This window comes from Squalius cephalus, assembly GCF_949319135.1.
Source record: "Squalius cephalus genome assembly, chromosome: 5".
In the NCBI taxonomy this organism is placed as follows: domain Eukaryota; kingdom Metazoa; phylum Chordata; class Actinopteri; order Cypriniformes; family Leuciscidae; genus Squalius; species Squalius cephalus.
Window position 1 is genome coordinate 20,384,819 of NC_137126.1, and position 21,987 is coordinate 20,406,805.

Consider the following 21,987-nt stretch of genomic DNA (forward strand, 5'->3'; position numbering starts at 1 on the left):
TTTTTTGAAATATAACTTGTATTAAAGTGGAAGAAGACTCGCGCTCCGCACTGCCGCTTGAACTATGACGCTACAGCGACCTGTCACGTCTGTTAAAGTCCCCCATTAGTCAATCATTTTATCCCTTAAAACTCACCTTTGATCAACAAAATTACATATTTAAAAGTTTTTTCCTTGAAAAAAACATGTCATGCCTCAAAATAGCCTGAATGTAACTCTTCACCCTTGCCTTATTTAGTATATGCGGTTCTATGAATTTGCAAATTAGCCCCGCCTCCACTCACTCACCTCCACTAACACCAACTCAGAGATTCACTCATTGACGATCACACATTAACGTGATTGATTACAAGGTCAATTGTGAGGTCAGAAACACCAGCGATTTCAAACCGCGTTTTTTGGTTCACTGCAGATTTAAGGAGAAAATACACAGCAATAGTGCTGACTTATGAATTTGCACATGGTTTGTCTTAAAGCATATTGAAAACATCACATATAAATATAAACAACATTAAAAGCTTGATTTTCACCACAGGGGGACTTTGAGAGACTCTGTTAAGAGCATCAAAACACCATTTATTGTTTGAATTTTGTGATAAAATGAACAGAATTTGAAAGCTAAGACTTTGTATCTTATCAGAAGCAACAAAGCACAAAGCTCTTTGCGATTATTGGATGGGGTGCACGCTGCTAATATTAAGCTCGATGGTGTTTTATGCCCCCAATGGCTCCTTAGAGGCAGCTAACCCTACCCTCAACCTTAAACCTACCCATCCCCTCGCTGCCTGGAAGGCGACGTTGGGGGCATAAAACACCAAAGACCTAATATTAATGTTTGGTGTAGGAAAAAACACAGACCTGGCAACATTGACTTGAACTACGGGTGATTCATGGGGTCAAATAGAGCCTGCTTTTATGTAGCTATTTTTTTACTGTTAAAGGTGCTCTAAGCGATGTCACGCGTTTTTTAGGCCAAAAAATTTTTTGTCACATACAGCAAACATCTCCTCACTATCCGCTAGCTGCCTGTCCCCTAAACACACTGCACAGGCTCCACAAACGGCAAGTAAAACAAACTGGGCCAACCCGCACCACGAAACATAACAAACTGTTCCAGCCACTAACCGACAAGAAGGATTTAGGGGTGGGGTTTGGGGGGTTAGAGCGTGGATGAGGAGGAGGGAGGGTCTAGCTAGCCTCCGTTTTGTTTGACAATACTTTAAACGTCAACAAGAAGTGACGTCACCCAACATCCCTTAGAGCACCTTTAATGCGTTATTGTCGCGTTTACTTGCCCTAATTTCAAGATAAAAGAGATTTTCTTCACACACAGTATGAGTTGCAATCTGACACATTTTTCCGCACCCCTGATCATTAGCTTTCTTTAAACAATCGCCAGATAGTGAAAATAATAGCTTTTATTGGCCGATATATCAGTGCATCTCTAATTAAAATGAATCACAATTTTTTTGACATCTTTACAATTAAAACAGTCAATCACATGACATTGCCTTGTCAATGCTCTGGAATGTACACTAGTATTAGCTGGACCAACCTGAGAAGTACAGTTTTTTAAAGCTAAAGGAGCATGATTTTGTTTATGATTTGAAAGATGTTACTGAAATTATTACCTACATAAAAAAAAGATGCACAGGGATGTTGTCAAGATGGCCACAGAGTGGGCTGACTTGCTTTTAAAATGTGCAGATACGGAAATGTAGCAGCAGTTTGAGGGTGAGTGCTGAAAAGTTTCTTGTTCCCTAGTAATTGGATTGTTCAGAACCAAGGCACAATTTAACACACCAGAACAGTACAAACATCCGCATTCTCACAGACATATGGCCATTTACTTTCCTATTAGCGAGGAGTAAACATCACTGTCAGTGTCCAAGTCTGTGAGTGTGTATTTGAGTGAAGACACAATGTTCTTCCCGTCACCACTGCTTCCCTAAATGACAACACACTGTCAAACATGACAACATGATGTTGAGAATCATGATGACTTAGTATATGCAATCAATGTGGAGCAGAAATCTTAGAAGCATCAGTTAGAAAGGGTTGAATGTTGAATGAAACAAATCAGTAGCCTTACGGTTTCCACCATATGCCACTGTCTTCCAGCAAAAGTGTTTATGAAAATTACAGCTGTATCATTTTAAGCTATCATGCCAAAGTGGACGTCTAACAAACTAACAAATTTTGTAAAAAAAAAAAAAAAAAAAGTTTTATAAAGATTGTAAATAATTTCTTCTGAAATATTAACAGAACTAAAAGCTAAAATGTATATATTAAAAAAGGTAGGAATTACTGTAGAAAATAAGCCCTATTGTTGAGCCTTTTTTTAAAGAGCAAAAGTAACTAACTATTCCCAGTCAGTGTTATTTTAGTATTACAGTTTACACTAAACATTAAACATTCTTTATGTTGTTGAAAAAAAGTCTCTTCTGCTCACCAAGGCTGCATTTATTTAATCACAAATACAGTAAAAACAGTAATATTGTGAACTATTATTACAATTTAAAATAATTAAAAACAATTTTTTTCTATTTTAATAAATTAACAAATTTAATTTATTCCTGTGATGACAAAGCGTCATTTTCAGCATCATTACTCCAGTCTTCCGTGTCACACGATCCTTCAGAAAACATTCTAATATGCTGATTTTCTGCTCAAGAAACATTTATAATTATTATCAATGTTGAAAACTTGCTGCTTAACATTGTGGAATCAGTGATACCATTCAAACATACAAGAAAGAAATGAATACTTTTATTCATCAAAGAAGCATTAAATTGACCAAAAGTGACAGTGAAGATGTTTATAATGTTACAAAAACACATCTATTTAATAAATAATACATTAAAATAAATGCAAAAAAAAAGCTGTTCATTGAACTTTCTATTCATCAAAGAATCCTGAAAAAAAGTATCACCATTTCCACAAAAAAAGTTACAAAAGCACAAAACTGCTTTCATTGATAATAATATTAAGATATGTTATTTGAGCACCAAATCAGCATATTAGAATGATTTCTGAAGGATCATGTGACACTGAAGACTGTGAAAATGCAGCTTTGCAATCACAGCAACAAATTAAATTTTACAATGTATTCAAATATAAAAGTTAATTTAATTCGTACTAATATTTTGCAATATTACTTTTTTATTATTACTTTTTCTTACTGTATTTTTTGATTAAATAAATGCAGGTTTGGTGGTCATAAACGACTTTGCTCAATTTTTTTAATGTTTCCAAACTTTTGACAGGTTCAGTATTTATATACTAATACTGCATTTATTAATATTTTGAATTACCTTAAAAATATATATTTTTTATTTCTATTCAGTTTTAATTCATGTTTATTTCAGTTTAGTACTTCAACTTATTTTATTTACGTTAGCTGCCAAGGCAACATTTCTAATTCTTTTTGTATATATATTTTTTTTCATCCAATATTTATATTTTATTTTATTTCTGCTTTATTAAAAAAAAAATTTGGTTTAATGGTTTTAGTTTTAGTTAACAACAACAACAACACTGTTCTCAGCTTCTCAGATTTAAAAGCAGCCATGGTTTTTCTAAGCATCATGTCTGAGCTGAAGCCTGTAGGGAAAAAAGGCAGATAAGCAGCAGTTGATTGAGCTGGTATGATGGGCACCCAACCCCAATTACCCCCACGACACCAGCAACAGTAACAGGGCTTGTGGTCTGCCATCACAGGTTGCCCCAACAGAGCAGGACAGCACCCTGTCTCTCTCCATTAGCCATCTTAAACCCCTCTAATGCCCCATAATGGCAGAAAATTGTCCAATTAAATTGTCCTACTGCACTCTGTGCCTCTGTCACACACGTATGGATGCAGACATAAAGAGGATCTTATAGTGATGTAAGTAGAGAGTGGTTATCTCAAAATGTGCTCTGATGGGATGGCAAAAGGATGTAGAAAATGACAGCTATTAATTATTGTGATTTTACAGCGGAACATCTTTCAAAAGTAAACACTGGTACTTGCTCTATTCATCAAAAAATATACAAATATTTAAAAAAAAGTGAATGTGTTCTTGCTTTTCTCCTTTGCTCTGTGATCTGTAGTGTCAGAGTGGAGGACAACAGCATGAGCAGAGAAGTGTGGCGAAGTTGAAACTCACTCTGAGCCTGGAACATGGGCAGCACTGCTGGTAGAGGCTTGATTCATCTCTGTTCTGTCATTCTGTCCCTTCAGGGTTTGGACTGATCCTCGTTCACACAAGCTCCCTAGAGCTTTGAGGTAGGTTGAGACCTGGCAAGAGACACGGAAAAAAATTAAATAATTCTCCATCTCTCACTGAAGGTTATATTCACTGTATTGTGTTATATGATGAATGCGGACTTCTGTGAAGCCGAAATGTGCTGCAAATAAAACTGTAGTCATTATACATCTACATGTCTATGTTATTAAATATGTACACAAGATAAAACCCACAATTTTTCGCAAGCAGAGTGGTTCAGAGCTGAGGAGCAGGCCCCTGCTGCAGCAGATGTTTCTGTAAATGGCGTCGGCAGTAAACATCCGGAGCCTTGTGGAGCGAATGGCTGGAATCACTTCCTTCAGCATGTCACAGTGAAGGTCTAAGTGAGGAGACAGGAAGGTACTTACAGCCATTAAGCTATTTCAACCTTTAATGTAAATTCTCAATGAAAATAGTGACAACTGGTGAAGAATCCCTTTTTCTATATACTCACCGGCCACTTTATTAGGTACACCTGTTCAACTGCTCATCTAATCAGCCAATCGCATGGTAGAAACTCAATGCATTTAGGCATGTTTATGGTCAAAACAACCTCCTGAAGGCCAAACTGAGCATCAGAATGGGGAAGAAAGGTGATTTAAGTGACTTTAAATGTGACATGGTTGTTTGTGCCAGACGGGCAGGTCTGAGTATTTCAGAAACTGCTGATCTACTGGGATTTTCACACACAACCATCTCTAGGGTTTACAGAGAATGGTCCAAAAAAGAGAAAATACCCAGTGAGCGGCAGTTCTGTAGGCAAAACCGCCTTGTTGATGCCAGAGGTCAGAGGAGAATGGTCAGACTGGTTCGAACTGATACAATAGAAAGGCAACAGTAACTCAAATAACCACTCATTACAACCAAGGTCTGCAGAAGAGCATCTCTGAACACACAACGCATCGAACCTTGAAGCAGATTGGCTACAGCAGCAGAACACATCGGTTGCCACTCCTGTCAAATGAGAACAGGAAACTGAGGCTACAATTTGCACGAGTCACCAACAAAAACACAACAACAAAACAGTACAATGACAAACTCACTTACTGTATATTAAACATATAACTTTTATTAACAAAATGAATAAGATGGCTTTATTAACAAATAAGCATCATGCTGATAAATTAAATCTGACTCCTGCTGACTCCAGGCACATTTAATTGTAGTCTCTGTGCTCTAACTGAACTTTCCAGCACCCTGTTGAATCTATGCCAAGACGAATTAAGGCAGCTCTAAAGGCAAAATGGGGTCCAACCCAGTACTAGCAAGGTGTACCTAATAAAGTGGCCGGTGAGTGTATATTTATAAAAAAAAAGTGATACACCAGTTTCCCACTGCACAATGGGATACCTTGGCACAGTATGGCAATGTGTTCAGCCAGGTCTTTAAAGCCTTTCTCCACCAGACTGCTGTTGAGTGGACTGTGTTCCTGAGCCCAGAACTCCACCACTACACACAGAATCTCCTGCAGAGTGACCGACATTCCCAGCCTCCACTCCTACACACAAACACACAGTAAACTCACCCTGCACAGCCTGTTGAAGCATCTGGAATGGACATGTCTCAACAAAATGTTATATTCAGTGTGGAAATCTCTTGGCATACTATGGTCAAACAGGTGTAATATGACAAATTTGAGTATAAGCTGGAAAATTCACTTTGTGCTTAGATCACAACAATATGTCGCATCAATTAATGCATATATCTTGCATATGTCTGTATATCTAAAATCAGGAGATTTCAATAAAATACGTCATCATAAGAGGCATCATGGAATTAGCGATTAAATATACAATTTTTATAATAATAATAAAAATAAATAAATACACACACAAGGGTCACCTATCATTAAGAAATTCCATAGGCATAATGGTTTCAATACTGAGCTAATATTTTCAGAAAACTCTTTGTAGTTTTTTAATGTAGTGTAATTTTGTAGTGTAATAATAATAATAATAATAATAATAAATGTTATTTATAACGCACTTTACATCAATTCAATGACCTCAAAGTGCTACAATGCAAAACAGAATAAAAACAGAAATATTAAAATAACACTTTTAGCCATAAAAGGCTTTTCTAAAAAGATGGGTTTTAACGCCTTTTTTAAAAGAGTCCATAGTCTGAGGGGACAGGGAGAGCATTCCACAGACTGGGTGCAACTGAACAAAAGGCGCGGTCACCCATAGTTCGAAGCCTTGTCCTCGGAGGCTGGAGGAGGTTAGCCTGTCCAGAACGGAGATGGCGTGAGGAGGAAAGGGGGAGATGAGTTGTTTGAGATATAAGGGGGCAGTGCCATGGAGGCACTGGTGGGACAGAAGAGAAACTTTGAATTCAATCCTGTACTGGACAGGAAGCCAATGGAGCGATTTGAGGATGGGTGTGATGTGGTGGTACTTCCGCACGCCCATCAGGATCCTAGCAGCACAGTTCTGAATGTACTGCAACTGCTGGATGTTCTTGCTTGGGATCCCGATGAGGAGCGCGTTGCAATAGTCCAGCCTGGAGGAGACAAATGCGTGGACAAGTTTTTCAGCATCGGGGAAAGTGAGTATGGGGCGGAGTTTTGCAATGTTCTTGAGGTGAAAGAAGCAGGTTTTACAAAGATGTTTAATGTGGGCCTCAAAGGTCAAGTGAGGGTCCATTCTAACACCAAGGTTTGTGACTGAGGATGAGAGGTGGATGTCGTGGCCGGAAAAGGTGATGCTGGATGACCGGGTCTGGTGCGGAGTGCCAACAGGAATGGCTTCCGTTTTTGAGCTGTTAAGTTGCAGAAAGTTAGCCGCCATCCACGTCTTTATCTCCTCCAGGCAAGTGGAAAGTGTGGAAAGGGCTGCAGAGGGGGTTGGGTTTGTTTTGATGTAAAGTTGGGTGTCATCAGCGTAGCAATGGAAAGATATTCCATGCCGGCTGATGACATGACCAAGGGGGAGCATGTACAGCGTGAAGAGGGTGGGGCCAAGGACTGATCCTTGAGGGACACCACAAGTGACAGAGTGTGTGTCCGATTTAGCACCACCCAGGGATACATACTCAGTTCTGTCCGTGAGATATGATGTAAACCAGGCCAGAGTAGTATCAGAGAGTCCAATGGAGGAGTCCTTCCGAGCTTGTTCTTTTAAAGTAGCCTGTCAAGACCAGTCTCCACAAGAATGCAAGGCTGCTCTTTGCAATATTAGAATTAGGAAACAGCAATTTCAATGGCCCCACCACAAAAGAAATAATATATATATATATATATATATATATATATATATATATATACACTGCTCAAAAAAATTAAAGGAACACTTTGAAAACACATCAGATCTCAATGGGGAAAAATATGCTGGATATCTATACTAATATGGACTGGGTAATGTGTTATGAACGAAAGGATGCCACATCGTTTGATGGAAATGAAAATGATCAACCTACAGAGGATTGAATTCAAAGACACCCTGGAAATCTAAGTGAAAAAATGATGCAGCAGGCTGGTCAATTTTGCTGAAATTTCATTGCAGCAACTCAAAATGGTACTCAGTAGTTTGTATGGCCCCCACGTGCTTGTATGCATGCCTGACAACGTTGGGGCATGCTCCTAATGAGACGACGGATGGCGTCCTGGGGTATTTCCTCCCAGATCTGGACCAGCGCATCACTGAGCTCCTGGACAGTCTGAGGTGCAACCAGGTGATGTCAGATGGACCGAAACACAATGTCCCAGAGGTGTTCTATTGGATGTAGGTCAGGTGAGCGTGGTGGCCCTTCAATGGTATCATTCCTTCATCCTCCAGGAACTGCCTGCATGCTCTCGCCACATGAGGCCGGGCATTGTTGTGCACCAGGAGGAACCCAGGACCCACTGCACCAGCATAGGGTCTGACAATGGATCCAAGGATTTCATCCCGATACCTAATGGCAGTCAGGGTGCCATTGTCTAGCCTGCAGAGGTCTGTGCGTCCCTCCATGGATATGCCTCCCCAGACCATCACTGACCCACCACCAAACCGGTCATGCTGAACGATGTTACAGGCAGCATAACATTCTCCACGGCTTCTCCAGACCCTTTCCTGTCTGTCACGTGCTCAGGGTGAACCTGCTCTCATTTGTGAAACCCACAGGGCACCAGTGGCGGACCTGCCAATTCTGGTGTTCAATGGGAAATGCCAATCGAGCTCCCTGGTGCTGGGCAGTGAGCACAGGGCCCACTAGAGGACGTCGGGCCCTCAGGCCACCCTCATGAAGTCTGTTTCTGATTGTTTGGTCAGAGACATTCACACCAGTGGCCTGCTGGAGGTCATTTTGTAGGGCTCTGGCAGTGCTCATCATGTTCCTCCTCGCACAAAGGAGCAGATACTGGTCCTGCTGATGGGTTAAGGACCTTCTACGGCCCTGTCCAGCTCTCCTAGAGTAGCTGTCTGTCTTCCTGGAATCTCCTCCATGCTCTTGAGACTGTGCTGGGAGACACAGCAAACCTTCTGGCAATGGCACGTATTGATGAGCCATCCTGAAGGAGCTGGACTGCCTGCGCAACCTCTGTAGGGTCCAGGTATCACCTCATGCTACCAGTAGTGACACTGACCCTAGCCAAATGCAAAACTGGTGAAAAACAGTCCGAAAAGATGAGTAGGGAAAAAATGTCAGTGGCCTCCACCTGTAAAACCATTCCTGTTTTGGGGGTTGTCTCACTGTTGCCCATCTAGTGCACCTGCTGTTAATGTCATTAACACTAAAGCAGCTGAAACTGATTACCAACCCCCTCTGTTACTTAACTGACCAGATCAATATCCCAGGAGTTTAACTGACTTGATGCTATTCTCTGATTAAAAAGTGTTCCCTTTATTTTTTTGAGCAGTGTATATTATCTCTTTTGATAATATATACATATATATGTATATATATATATATAATTTTATTTATTTATTTTTTATACCACATTTTTTTTGTGGTGGGGTCACAAATTATGTTTTTTTTTTTTTTTTTTTAATCCTTAATGTTACTGGGAGTGGGTTGTTAGAACTGATGAACAGGAAATAATGAAAAGCACATACAATCATGTAGACTATCATTATCACACAGTTGACTGAAAGACTCCTACCTGAGTGGAGTTGAAAGCACACAGTACAGTCTTAATCAGCAGCATGCAAAGCTGCTGAACTGCCCTGGAGGTCAGAGTCGACTTCTCCCAAATGTTCCAAAAGGTGCTGTACAGAACAGATGCCCGACTGCTTCCGGGTGACCTCCTGCACAGAGTAAGACAGGGTTACTGCAACATATATTAATACAGTGTACATAGATACAGTAGCTATGGATACAGCAACAGATCTGTTATGTTGAAATCATCAATATTCTAGTTTTAGGGTTACTATAATATAGTTTATGCAGTTTTAAAAAGGTAATCTATTGAATATACAATATATGATCCTGTACAATATAGCAGACACGAAGATGTGTGGTCATAATGAGGATAAAGTTGCTGATGTACAATCTATGTGTTAATATCTATAGTTAACACAGTTACTTAACTACTGTCTTTCTATCAAAAAAGACTGAATGCGCCTAAAAGGTGTACAGTAAGACATTAGCATAACTCCAAGCAGCTACAGATTGTGTTTTAGTTCTATGTTCTTTTTAACATGTTTTGACGGTGTTTATTTCGGAAAAATACTGCAGTTTCTCTTCTTTGGGCTTATGTAGGATATCAAAAAGTTGTTGTTTATTGAAGCAGAGATGAAGAGAGCTCAGGTGCTCACCCTGAGCTAGCAGCATGAAGCTCCAGCTGAAAGAGTCTTAGGAAGAACTCATGCAGGTTACAATGGAGACGAAACAACTCAGTGGATGGTGGGCTTGGCAGTGAGTGACAGGTGGGTCCGTTTGCCAGACACACTCTTGAATAAATCAGATAAAATTGCATTACTGAGAGAAACTCTGTTTGCTTATGAGCAGTTCTGACAGGTACATTGACAGTGTCATACCGAACTGACGTCTCAAGAAGTGACCAGAGTCCGCCCTTACACTCTGGACACTGGAGAACCTGAAGGAAGTACTTTGTGTGTCCAGGAGAACCCCAGGTAGGATTGTTGCGCAGGATACTGTGGAGAACGGTAATAAACATGCTGAGGTACAATGGTTTCGCATCGCCCTAGAAGGGAGAGAGCAAGAGCGAAGACTAGGTTATCTTGTCAACTCAGAACAGGGGAGGTACAAACAAGCTTTTTAAAAACATTAAAGAGTTCCATCTGTTATGGGGAGTTCAGATGATTAAACCAACCTCAGTGGTGATCAAAACATATCTAGAGAGGAAGGTGGCTGATGGCCGATATAATTCTGATAAATCTACCATTACAATTTAATGACAGCAAATAGACAAAATAGTAAACATTTCTATAATTATTGGAGTTATTATTTTTTAGACACAATATATTTACTAAAAGTTTTGTGTTTTTAAAAGAAGTCTCTTAAGCTTATCAAAGCTGCATTTATTTGATCAAAAATACAGGAAAAACTGTAATATTGTCAAAAACTATACAAATTTATTTCTATTTTAATATATTTTAAAATGCAATTAATTCTTGTGATGGCAAAGCTGAATTTTCAGCATCATTACTCCAGTCTTCAGTGTCACATGATCCTACAGGGATTATTCTAATTTGCTGCTCAAGAAACATTTCTTATTGCTATAAAAAAAAAAAAACAGCGGATACATTTTTTTTTTTTTTTTTTTAGGATGCTTCAAGAAATATAAGGTTCAAAAGAATAGAATTTATTTGAAATAGAAATCTTTTTCTAACATTATAAATGTCTCTACTTTCACTTTTGATCAATTTAATGCATAGTAGCTCAATTAAAGTAATAATTTCTTTACAAAATATATTACTGACCCCACACTTTTCAATAGTAGTATGTATAATATATAAACACATTTTGTGCAGTTGCTTGTCATATTCTATAACCATTTTCACTTAGCTTGGCTGTATGTTCCTTGTTAAACAAAGCCGTGAGTTTTTACATAAAGCAAAGAAAAAAAAAGGTAACACTTCAGTTTAAGGCCCAATTTAGGGCTTATTAGTATGCATATTACTAGGATATTGGCTGTTTATTAGTACTTATAAAGCACATATTAAGGATTAGTTCACCTCAGAATTATTCTTTTTTTAGAAAATGACCAATCGTTTCGCTAGATAAGACCCTTATTCCTCGGCTGTGATCGTGTAGAGCCCTCTGAAGCTGCATTGAAACTGCAATTTGGACCTTCAAACCGTTGGACCCCATTGAAGTCCACTATCCTGGAATCCTGGAATGTTTTCCTCAAAAACCTTAATTTCTTTACTTTACTTAATTTCAACTTAAGAAAGAAAGACGCGAACATTGGATGACGTGGGGGTGAGTAAATTATCAGGAAATTTTAATTCTGAAGTGAACTAATCCTTTAATGCCTTATTCTAAATGACCATATTCTACATTCCTTAATCATACCCAATACATAAACAAAACAACTACCTTACTATCTATTAATAAGCAGTAATTAGGAGTTAGTTAATAGTTAATGTCATGTCATGTCATCACACAAACAGTTTCACTTTGTGTGAATAGGTCTTTAGTAGTTGGTAAAAAATTATGCTGTTTTAAAGGGATGGTTCGGAGTAACCTAGGGTCCTTTGTACCATGACCTCGAGCCAAACACCCCCCCAGAAGCCTTTTTCCCCTTGGTCAAACATTATTAAAGTTAGAGCTTATTTAGAGATATCAGCCAAATGGCTTAGTGTAGGCGCTAATGGAACCAAGGTTGTATCTTGTAAATTACCCCACTAATAATGCCCAGAATGGTACCAAACTTCTACAGTAGTACAAATAGGTTCTGTACTCATAAAATGAGGCATTGGAAAGTTTGTAAGTACATCAGGAGTTTATTTAAATAACACTTGCCTGATGGCTTATGCTACCGCCAACCCGGACGTCGAGGTCACTTCCGTGATTTGGGAAAAGCATGTAAAAGTCCTGGCAGAAAGCGATGCATAAGTGGGGTAATTTACGAGATACAACCTTGGTTCCATTAGCGCCTGCACTAAGCCATTCGGCTGATATCTCTAAATAAGCTCTAACTTTAATAATGTTCGACCAATGGAAAAAAAGCTTCTGGGGGGGGTGTTTGGCTCGAGGTCATGGTGCAAAGGACCCTAGGTTGATTTTACTCCGAACCATCCCTTTAATGTAACAGAAACCACACTTCTTAAAACACCCTTAAAGAAAGAGAAAGTACTACACTTTGCTTTTTAAGAAAGATAATCCCAACTAAAAATAACAGCGCTTTATAAGGGCCTCTGGGATTCCGAATAGCTCTTATTATACATACATGCAGTGTGTGCTGCATTAGCTGTTGGAGCAGCAGGGCTGGGGGCTTCACTCCAGGCTGCAGGGACCCCAGGATCTCCTCCAGAGCTTGAGGGAAGAAGGCACACTCCACCAAGCTCTGCACATTGCTAAAATCTACCACTGGAATCTGAGTGTAAGACAAAGACATACAGGAAATAAGATGACTGATGATAATGTGTTCTCAGGGTCAATGTCAAATGAGTGCGTTTGGACATTTCCGCTTGAGAAACCAGTGGAGGCGCACTGCAATGTTTCTTTAATGGGTATGCCAATCATGAGTGTTCCGATCAAACGGATTTGCCTAAATCAGGTGACCTGGCTGCGATGAGCCCTCCGTTTATTACTCCTCAATGTGACACACAGGAAATTGAATGACCCAATCCTCTTGATGAGTCGAACACTTTAACAGCTTGTGTATGGCAGAAAGATGTGCTGAAAAGTTTCACACAGGTTTGAATACCTGAACAGGCAGGTTGGGTGTGTAGTAGCTGTAGAACTCTGGGACTGTCAAAAGCATTTTCTTCCGTTTCTGAAACGAGATGTCATGTAAGGTCATACTTTATAGTAGTTAAAGTGATAAGCGTGACAACTTTCTCATTTGTGCCCAAAATCCATCTGCGAAAGCCATAATTATGTTTCAAAATGAGTTATAAAAGTATCAGAATAAAAATATATTAGACCTCCATTATTACGATGTATTCTTTGAACATTTCCTCCAATTCTTTATGTGAAAAGTCATCAGTGACATCCATGGACTCGTCAGTGACAGCAGCAGCAACCTCTTTTCCATCAAAGGACTCAAAATTACAGGACCAGTTTAACTCGGAGCAAACATGCTGCAAAAGAAAAATAACAAAAGCATCACTAATATCAAAGCTTAAGGTTGAATATAAAAAGTCATTTTTTTTTAAAGAAATCTCAGTAACACGTAACACTTTACAATAAGTTTTCATTTGTTAACAATAGTTAATGTATTAACTAACATGAACTAACCATGAGCAATACATTTGATACTGTATTTGTTAATCTTTGTTAACATTGGTTAATAAAAATCCAGCTGTTCACTGTGATCATGTTACTTCACAGTGAATTAACTAATGTTAACAAATACAACTTTTGATTTGAATAATGTATTAGTAAATGTTGAAGTTAACATTAAAAAAGATTAATAAATGCTGTAGAAGTGCAATACATTATTAGTTCGTGTAAACTTATGTAGTTAGCTAACTTTAACTAATGAAACCTTATTGTGAAGTGTTACCGAAATCTCTTATGCTCACCAAGGCTGCATTTTTTCAAAGACACAGCAAAACATAATATTGTAAAATATTATTATAATTTAAAATAATAAATCTGTTTTAATATATTTTAAAATGTAATTTATTCCTGAAGCCAAAGCTGAATTTTCAGCATCATCACTCCAGTCACATGATCCTTCAGATATCATTCTTATATGTGACCCTGGATCACAAAACCAGTCACATTGCCACATATTTGTGGCAATTGCCAACAATACATTGCATGGGTCAAAATTTTTCTTTTATGGCAAAAATCATTAGGATATTAAGTAAAGATCATGTTCCATGAAGATATTTTGTAAATTTCCAACCGTAAATATATAAAACATTTATTTTTGTGAGTGAATGCAGCACAATCGTGAACATAAATGGACAACTTTAATTTTTTTTGCACCCTTAGATTCCAGATTATCAAATAGTTGTATCTCGGCCAAATATTGTCATATCTTAACAAACCATACATCAATGGAAAGCTTATTTATTACGTTTTCAGATGATGTATACATCTCAATTTAAAAAAAATGACCCATGTGACTGGTTTTGTGGTCCAGGGTCACATATACTGATTTGATACTTAAGAATCATTTTTTATTATTATCAATGTTGAAAACAGTTGTGTTGCTTAGTATTTTTGTTGAAATAAATTTTTTTGTGATGAATAAAAAGTTCACAAGAGCAGAATTCAATTGAAATAGAAATTTTTACTGTCAATTTTGAGCAATGTAATGATCCTTGCTAAATAAAAGCATTTATTAAAAAAAAAAAAAACATTACTGCTAATGAATATAAGAATACACTTTTATATTTAATATTAAATATTTTTATATTTTAAGTCCAATTTAGTATGAGACTTATGAGAGAAAAATTATGATTACCGAAAAAAATATCATAATTTACTCGCCATGTAGTTTCACCTACAATTTTTTAAGGAGATGTTTTGCAAAATGCTGATGCTGCTCTTTTCAATACAACAAACAAGTGACATAGCAGTGGCCAGGTGAAAAAAGTACCAAATCATTACTAAATATTACTTGTCTGCAATATTCCAAGGCATTGTTTTGTGCCATGGGCATCAAACTTTTGCACGTCAAGACACGCTGACCCAAGGTGTTATGTCCATACCATGCAGATGCAGATGCGTTCTATGAACAATTTTGTTTATGGGGCCTTTTTGTTCTGTTTGGAGTTTGACACCACCTAGTCATTATATGATTCTGTTGTATGGAAAACAGTCTTTTTTTACATTCCATGAAAGAACACAACACAACAGGTTTGGAATGACATGATGGTGAGTTAACAATGACAAATGTGTCACTTTTGGATGAACTACTCCTTTAAAAAAACGTACAATACAAAAAGTTACTTTACCCCAAAAAGATGTTTGGCTACATAGCTGACTTTATAGCGAGGGATTCCACACTTCTCGGCTCTCTCATCGGATGTGTTTTTGGATAACACGTGAGTTACAGCATATGATTTTAGCCAGTCTGTGTAGACAACAGCTCTGCCTGCTTTTAATATCCTGCAAACAAAAAGTGGTATGCAACATTCGCATTAGCAATTTCAACATGAGCCTCCAGCAAAATATCATCATTGAAGGCCCAAATCATGTTGTCCAAACAAAGTATTTTCACTGTGTACATCCTGACCTGACAAACATACTCCTCCTCCTTGGATCATCAATGTCAACAAGCACTACCCAGTCCTACAGGTGGAAAAGGGAAATGTCAAACATTTCTTTTAGCTGTTTTCTAAGTGAGTTAACAATATAGTGATGCTCACCTGAAACGCTCCAGACACTGTGCTGTTAGCCACCCTCTCTCTCCATGTTTTCAGTGGATTGGGTATCTCAGGGTTCTGAGCAGTTAAGTTTAACTCGTATGAAGCCTCTGGTAGCCACGACATTTGGTTCACACTGTCCAGAACAAATTCTGGGGTGACTATCCACTTCCCTGAAACAAATAGAAAGCATAGTCAACATTTGAGTTAGTTTGGGAACATTATTATGTTTTAATGTTTTTGAAAGAAGTCTATTATGCTCACGCATGCATCAAAAATACAGTAAAACAGTAATATTGTGAAATATTATTACAACTTAAAATAATTGTTTTCTATTTTATTACATTTAAAAATGTTATGTATTCCAGTGATGGCATAGTTGAATTGTCTTCACTCTTCAGTGTCACAAGATCCTTCAGAAATCATTCTAATATGCTGATTTGCTGCTCAAGAAACATGTATTATTATTATTATTATTATTAGCAATGTTGAAAATAGTTTTTGCTGTTTAACATTTTTGTGGAAACAATGATAGCATTCAAACATTTGTGGTAAGATTTAAAAAAAATATATAATAATAATTTCCACAAAAATGTTAAGCAGCAACTGTTTTCAACATTGATAATAATAACACAAAATGTTACCTGATTTCTGAAGGATCATGTAATACTGAAGACTGAAGTAATGATGCTGAAAATTCAGCCTTGTCATCACATAAATAAATAACATTTTAAAATATATTCAAATAGAAAATAATTATTTTAATTTGTAATAATATGTCACACTATTGCTGTTTTTACTGTATTATTGATTAATTAAATGCAGCCTTGGTGAGCAGAAGAGACTTTTTTCAAAAACATATAAAAAAAAAATTAATGAGTCCATTCCTGTAACGTGTCAACAAATTAATTATTTAATCCATTAAAGCACATGAAGGTCAAGTCTCAATTTCCAATATTACAGACCTCCGGCACAGGCAGCGAGAAACTTTTCACTTGCTAAAGCTTTTTGGACGATGAGGTGAGTTGTTGCCTCCTTATAATCCTGGAACAGAAACATGTTGGCATTGAAATATTGTGAACTGTAAATTATGTAAAAAAAAATTTAAAAATAAAAGATCTTTCTCATCTGACGTATAAAGTCACTTTACTAATCTGGTCTACAACCTTACCATGAGATAGGAAAAGGTCAAGAACTTTGAGGTTGAGTTTATTCTCATGAGGGGTTCAATTAGTAGAGAGAACAATCTGTGACTATATTAAGATGGTATTGAGGGCAAGGACAAAATTATACAGTCCGAAATACACTGTAACATCAGGAAGCAATTAGAGTCATTTTTCAGGGCTAATCACCAACACTTTATCATTTTCTGCACGCAGCGTAAGACACGTTTGATGCAATGGAGGAGAAGGTGGGCTCGTGCGAAATTTACAAAGGCTGTTTAATATAATAATATAGCAGTGCACTTATGCCACACTTGAATTAGCCAAGTAGATTCTGCAAACAAAATGATACTAGAGCATTTCTTACAACTAACTAGCTTATTTTTCCCCACCTACTTTTAGGTAACTGGTATATTATTATTGAAATATTTAAAACATAACAAGGTTGTTAAATATATTGCTTGATATGTGTGCTTGTGTGTAACGTACTTTCTTTAAAATAAATTACACTTGGTTTGATATTTTCTATCTAATGCAATCAGTCAAACGCTAAACTGCACAGATATTTCAGGGCCACTGTACAATACAATATGTCAAGCAGATGTCATAATTCATAAGGTTGTCTCAATTTATGGTAACGTTAAAGGTAAAGAATTATGTGAGATTGGTGAGGATACTTACAGAGCCCCCAATGTATCTGCCTCCCAGCAGTCTGATGCCCTGGAGTAACTGTCTTTTCTGGGAATGACTCTTGATACCAGACATTTGAAAGATATATTTATCGTCTACCATCCTAGTGAAAAACAGAGATGTGAATAATATCCATCATAAATGAGTTATCCAATGACAGCTTTCAAATAAAATTACATTGACTGGATTTGGCTGTTTACAAACACTACAGAAAGGAAACATCGCATGAAAAGTTGAATTTACTTAAGGGAATCTTCACAAATATAAGATGCGTACAATGTTTCTATATCTCACCTGAAACAGAAAGCAGTGCAATCACTCTGATATGACGAATTACAGAGTCTGGTCTCGCTCTTAACACAGCAGCGCGCCAAATGTCATCACTGGCCATTCGCATTATATCGAACGACACCTTCAGTACTGTATATATAACACAAACAAAACACACGTAATATGACACTAACTGTAAAAATAGATCGATTAGATCTTTTTCCGTTTCGTTGTTTCTGTCATTTTGCTAAGTTTAGTTGCACTTTCAAAACTAGCGTACAGTGTGAAGCCTGACCACGTTATAATAAGGGGTGACCACTATGTTCTAAATCACTTAAATATTATTATCTCCAATTTGTGGCGCATGCAGTTAAAAAAAAAATGCCTGTAAAGATAAATAAATTAAAAATGAGATTAATTCTGAAGTAAAAACAACGAATGAGAAGGACATTATAACAGTAACAAGTAGACGCTCCCCTCTTTTCTTAATGATTTAGTCTGTTCCATAACACGGAAATTCGGATGTTCTTCCGGTTGGTTGTCAAAGACGCTTTGCGCTTGAGAAACATAGCAGCGCGTCATCACGTGTTTATAAACAAACGGATGCGACGGCTGAACAGTTATATATTCATCTCAGTGAGCGAGCTTGACAGCATGTTTTTTAACCATCTGAAAGCCTTTTAATCTTATACGACACTTTAGTCTGCAATCTGATGTTGTGGATCGATATAAATGACTTGACATGAAAGGCACTCTTCCTCACGTTCCCATTAAAACACTCGCAGTCTCCATCCATTAGTGCTGTCTGCTGAGAATGGAAGAAAAGACTATGAGACTGTCCATTTACTAGAATTATTTGACACTATTAGATCCATGCTTTTAGATTTGATTGCTATAGCAAACACTTCTCAGATCGTTTAGATCATTTCACTCCAATGAAAAGTAAAGATTTGGGAAGAAATGCATCTGACAAGTCTGCTTGGATTTTAGCCCTTGCTAGTCTTTCATTGCTCTTGGATTTAATGTGATGAAGAGCCTCTGAAATCACAGCTTGAAAAGGTACTGTGTACTTTGCGTTAACCTCAGTGTTTTGGTATTTACAGGTGTGTGTGTGTGTGTGTGTGTGTGTGTGTGTGTGTGTGTGTGTGTGTGTGTGTGTGTGTGTGTGTGTGTGTGTGGTTTGATAGTGGAGTGTCCCATAAGTGGTGATGAAGTACAATAGGTAATTGCTTTGACAAAACCGTAGTGTTACTTAAGCACTTGAGCAACAGGTGTGCTCTAAGCTGTGTGCAAGGTCAAAGCAATATTACATAAGTAAATAATTCCACATTAAATGGTGATTTGAAACAATAGGCTACTTAAAAATTATTCACAAAAGGGGGGCATTTCCAACTATAATTAGATCTAGGTCTAGATGAAGGGTTGTTGACATGAAAAACTTTCAGGAAGTGATGTGATTTGGTGTGACATGCTGTTCATCTATTTTGTTCATATTTTTAAGAGATGAAGGCCATCAAATTAAATGTCATGGATGAAAATTTATTGAGTAAAGATTTAGGAAGATGGCTGCATCATTGTTTTATTTTTACACATAGGACTATTAGTAAAATAGGATGACTTAAGCAATCCTTGTTGCATTATATGCAAATGGCGACAGTTCATGTTTTTTCCCACCAAAGCGTGCATGCCTGTAACTCAAGAAGTATTAAAACTTTCTTAATATCATTTTAGATTTTGTTTCTTAACAAACCTTTCTTATGGCATCTTCATTTTAAAGTTATTTTATTGTTCATTCCCAGAGATATAGGGATGTTAAATTGTACGCATTTTCAGTCAACAAAAACTATGAAAATGTGGGTGACTCTTCAAACAGCTGATACTTAATGTCTTTAAAGAGTAATGTCTGAAGAACAAATAATGTTAAAACTAGAATTGTATCTTTTTTCCTTTTATCAAAACAACCGCATTCAATATATTTTAATAATATTGCTGTGCCAATTAGCCTACTAAAAATACAAAAATGGCCAAGTTGAGGCACATTAACTTCCTTTCAGACATTTGTAGAAGTAGCCTACATTTCTGAAATACAAAAGTGAAAGCCAAAATATTAAAAGTAATGAATGTATTTTTACTGACTATTCCACTATTTTGTAGAGGGGTATCAAAATGTCAAATTTCTTATGCCAACGGTGACAGTTCAAAATTTTACAATAGGGTCATTCCGTGTCAAATCAACCTTTTCAGAAACTTCCCCATCTCAAATTTTGGATTTTGTCAATATTTTTTTCAGTAGAAAGACAAACATAAATAGTGATGAAAGCCAAAATATTAAATGTCACAGATGTATATTCACTGAGTTATCCATTATTTTGTATAGGGGGTTCAAAATGACAATTTTCACCTGAGATTTGGAGCTAAATTAAAGGGTGTAAAAATGACTTAAGAAAAGATGGCAGCATCAATATTTTATTTTTACACAGAGAAAAAAACAAGTTTTCTCAAGTGTGCATGCCTGTAACTCAAGAAGTAGGCTATTAAAGATATCTTTCTATCCTTTTAGATTCTCTACAAACTTTCCTTTTGGTATCTTCATTTTAAAGGCCCTTGATTGTTCAGTGCCAGAGATATGGAGATCTTATTGCGGCTCGATGAGTAAATTGGTCAGTTGTACACATTTTGAGTGGTCAAAAACCAAATGTGGGTCACTTTGCATACAGCTGATACTTTTCTCTTTTAAAAGAGAAAACTAGAAAGGTTTTTCTATCATCACAATTGCATAGAACATACCTGTCTGAGTGCCATAAATAAAGTTTGCATTCCTGTAACTCTAAAGGTATTCAAGATATCTTAATATCCTTCTAGATTCTGATAATAAACTTTTCTTTTGAAACCTTCATTTTCAAAGCCCTACTATAGTCCTCCAGTCCCATAGATATGAGGATCTCAAAGCAGCTACATGTTCAAATAGTTGAATTTGACCTATTTTCAGTGATCGAAAACCAAATGTGTTTCACTTTGCTCACAGCTGATACCGTACTGCATTTAAATGGCAATGTCTGAAGAATAAATAATGTTACAACTAGAAATGTAGGCTATCTTGTTTCCCTCTATCAAAATAATTGCTTAAAACATAACCGTAAGTACCAAAAATCTACTGAAAATGGTTAAGTTGACACACATGAACTTGCTCTCAAAAGTGTATTTATAAGAATCTATATTTTAATCAGTTCTAACTTCTAGGGATATTTGGAAGATGGGATTTTGTTAATTTAACAGCTTCTGAAGCTACCAGGAGTTCAAATACGTAGTATGGTAACTATACGTTACCTCATTGACATCCCTATATGAGATTGAAACATAAAGGGCCTTAAAAATGAAGATTCCAAAAGAAATGTTTCATAGAAACAATAATCTAAAATGACATTAAGATATCTTTAACACTTCTTGAATTAAAGACATGTAGGCCTAAACTTTGGAAAATGTTTGTTTTTGGCTCTCAGAGAGGTGTGCTGTATTCAGTTGTTTTGATAGAGGGAAACAATATACATACAATATACATCCCCATATCTATAGGATTGAACCATATAGGAAAATGAAGATTCATTCATTGAAAATGAAGATTCCAAAAGAAAAGTTCATTAAGAATGAGAATCTAGAAGGATATTAAAATATAGTATCTTGAATACTTTAAGAGTTAAAGGCATGACAACTTTAGAAAAATAATATTTATGGCACTCAGAAAGGTAGGCTATATTCTATGCAACTGAGCTGATAGAAAAACACAAGATACATTTCATTTTAAGATTATTTGTTCTTTAGATATTCCTCTTTAAAAAAAAAACAAAAAAAAAGTATAAGCTGTATGCAAAGTGACCCGTTTTGACCACTGAAAATGTGTACAATTGACCAATTTACTCATGGAGCCACAATAAGATCTCCATAACTCTGGGATTGAACCATCAAGGGCCTTTAAATGAAGATACCAAAAGGAAAGTTTGTTAAGAACCAGTATCTAAACTGGTCTCATCTGAAGTAACATGAGCAAACAATGAGCAGCTGTATTTTTATTAACTAACATTAACAAAGATTAACAAATACAGTAACACATGTTTTGCTTATGGTCAGTTCATGTTAGTTAAATACATTAGGCTAACTAATGTTAAC

General features: G+C 36.8%; 3 protein-coding genes across 9 annotated transcripts in view; 2 read left to right on the forward strand and 1 right to left on the reverse strand.

The window, feature by feature from the left end:
* slf1 (SMC5-SMC6 complex localization factor 1) overlaps positions 1-18,124 on the reverse strand; it is a 41,814-nt gene extending 23,690 nt beyond the window's left edge. The window contains exons 1-15 of the mRNA XM_079870702.1: positions 17,848-18,124; positions 17,545-17,656; positions 16,666-16,744; positions 15,704-15,873; positions 15,571-15,626; positions 15,290-15,443; positions 13,304-13,459; positions 13,084-13,152; positions 12,604-12,750; positions 10,226-10,392; positions 10,004-10,138; positions 9,349-9,493; positions 5,619-5,766; positions 4,463-4,608; positions 4,149-4,279 (exon numbers count right to left, since the gene is read on the reverse strand). Coding sequence (XP_079726828.1) covers positions 4,149-4,279; positions 4,463-4,608; positions 5,619-5,766; positions 9,349-9,493; positions 10,004-10,138; positions 10,226-10,392; positions 12,604-12,750; positions 13,084-13,152; positions 13,304-13,459; positions 15,290-15,443; positions 15,571-15,626; positions 15,704-15,873; positions 16,666-16,744; positions 17,545-17,655 — 1,814 coding nt within the window. The 5' untranslated portion in view covers position 17,656; positions 17,848-18,124. The remainder of the gene's footprint in view (positions 1-4,148; positions 4,280-4,462; positions 4,609-5,618; positions 5,767-9,348; positions 9,494-10,003; positions 10,139-10,225; positions 10,393-12,603; positions 12,751-13,083; positions 13,153-13,303; positions 13,460-15,289; positions 15,444-15,570; positions 15,627-15,703; positions 15,874-16,665; positions 16,745-17,544; positions 17,657-17,847) is intronic.
* mctp1a (multiple C2 domains, transmembrane 1a) overlaps positions 1-21,987 on the forward strand; it is a 302,675-nt gene that overhangs the window by 231,671 nt on the left and 49,017 nt on the right. The gene's annotated exons all lie outside the window — the stretch shown is intronic.
* kiaa0825 (KIAA0825 ortholog) overlaps positions 18,360-21,987 on the forward strand; it is a 145,906-nt gene continuing 142,278 nt past the window's right edge. For 2 of the 3 annotated variants that reach the window (XM_079870384.1, XM_079870386.1), the window contains exon 1: positions 18,378-18,882. The gene's annotated coding sequence lies outside the window, so the exon portion shown is untranslated. Of the gene's footprint in view, positions 18,883-21,987 lie in introns of all 3 variants that reach the window. The other variant, XM_079870385.1, reaches the window with a different exon arrangement.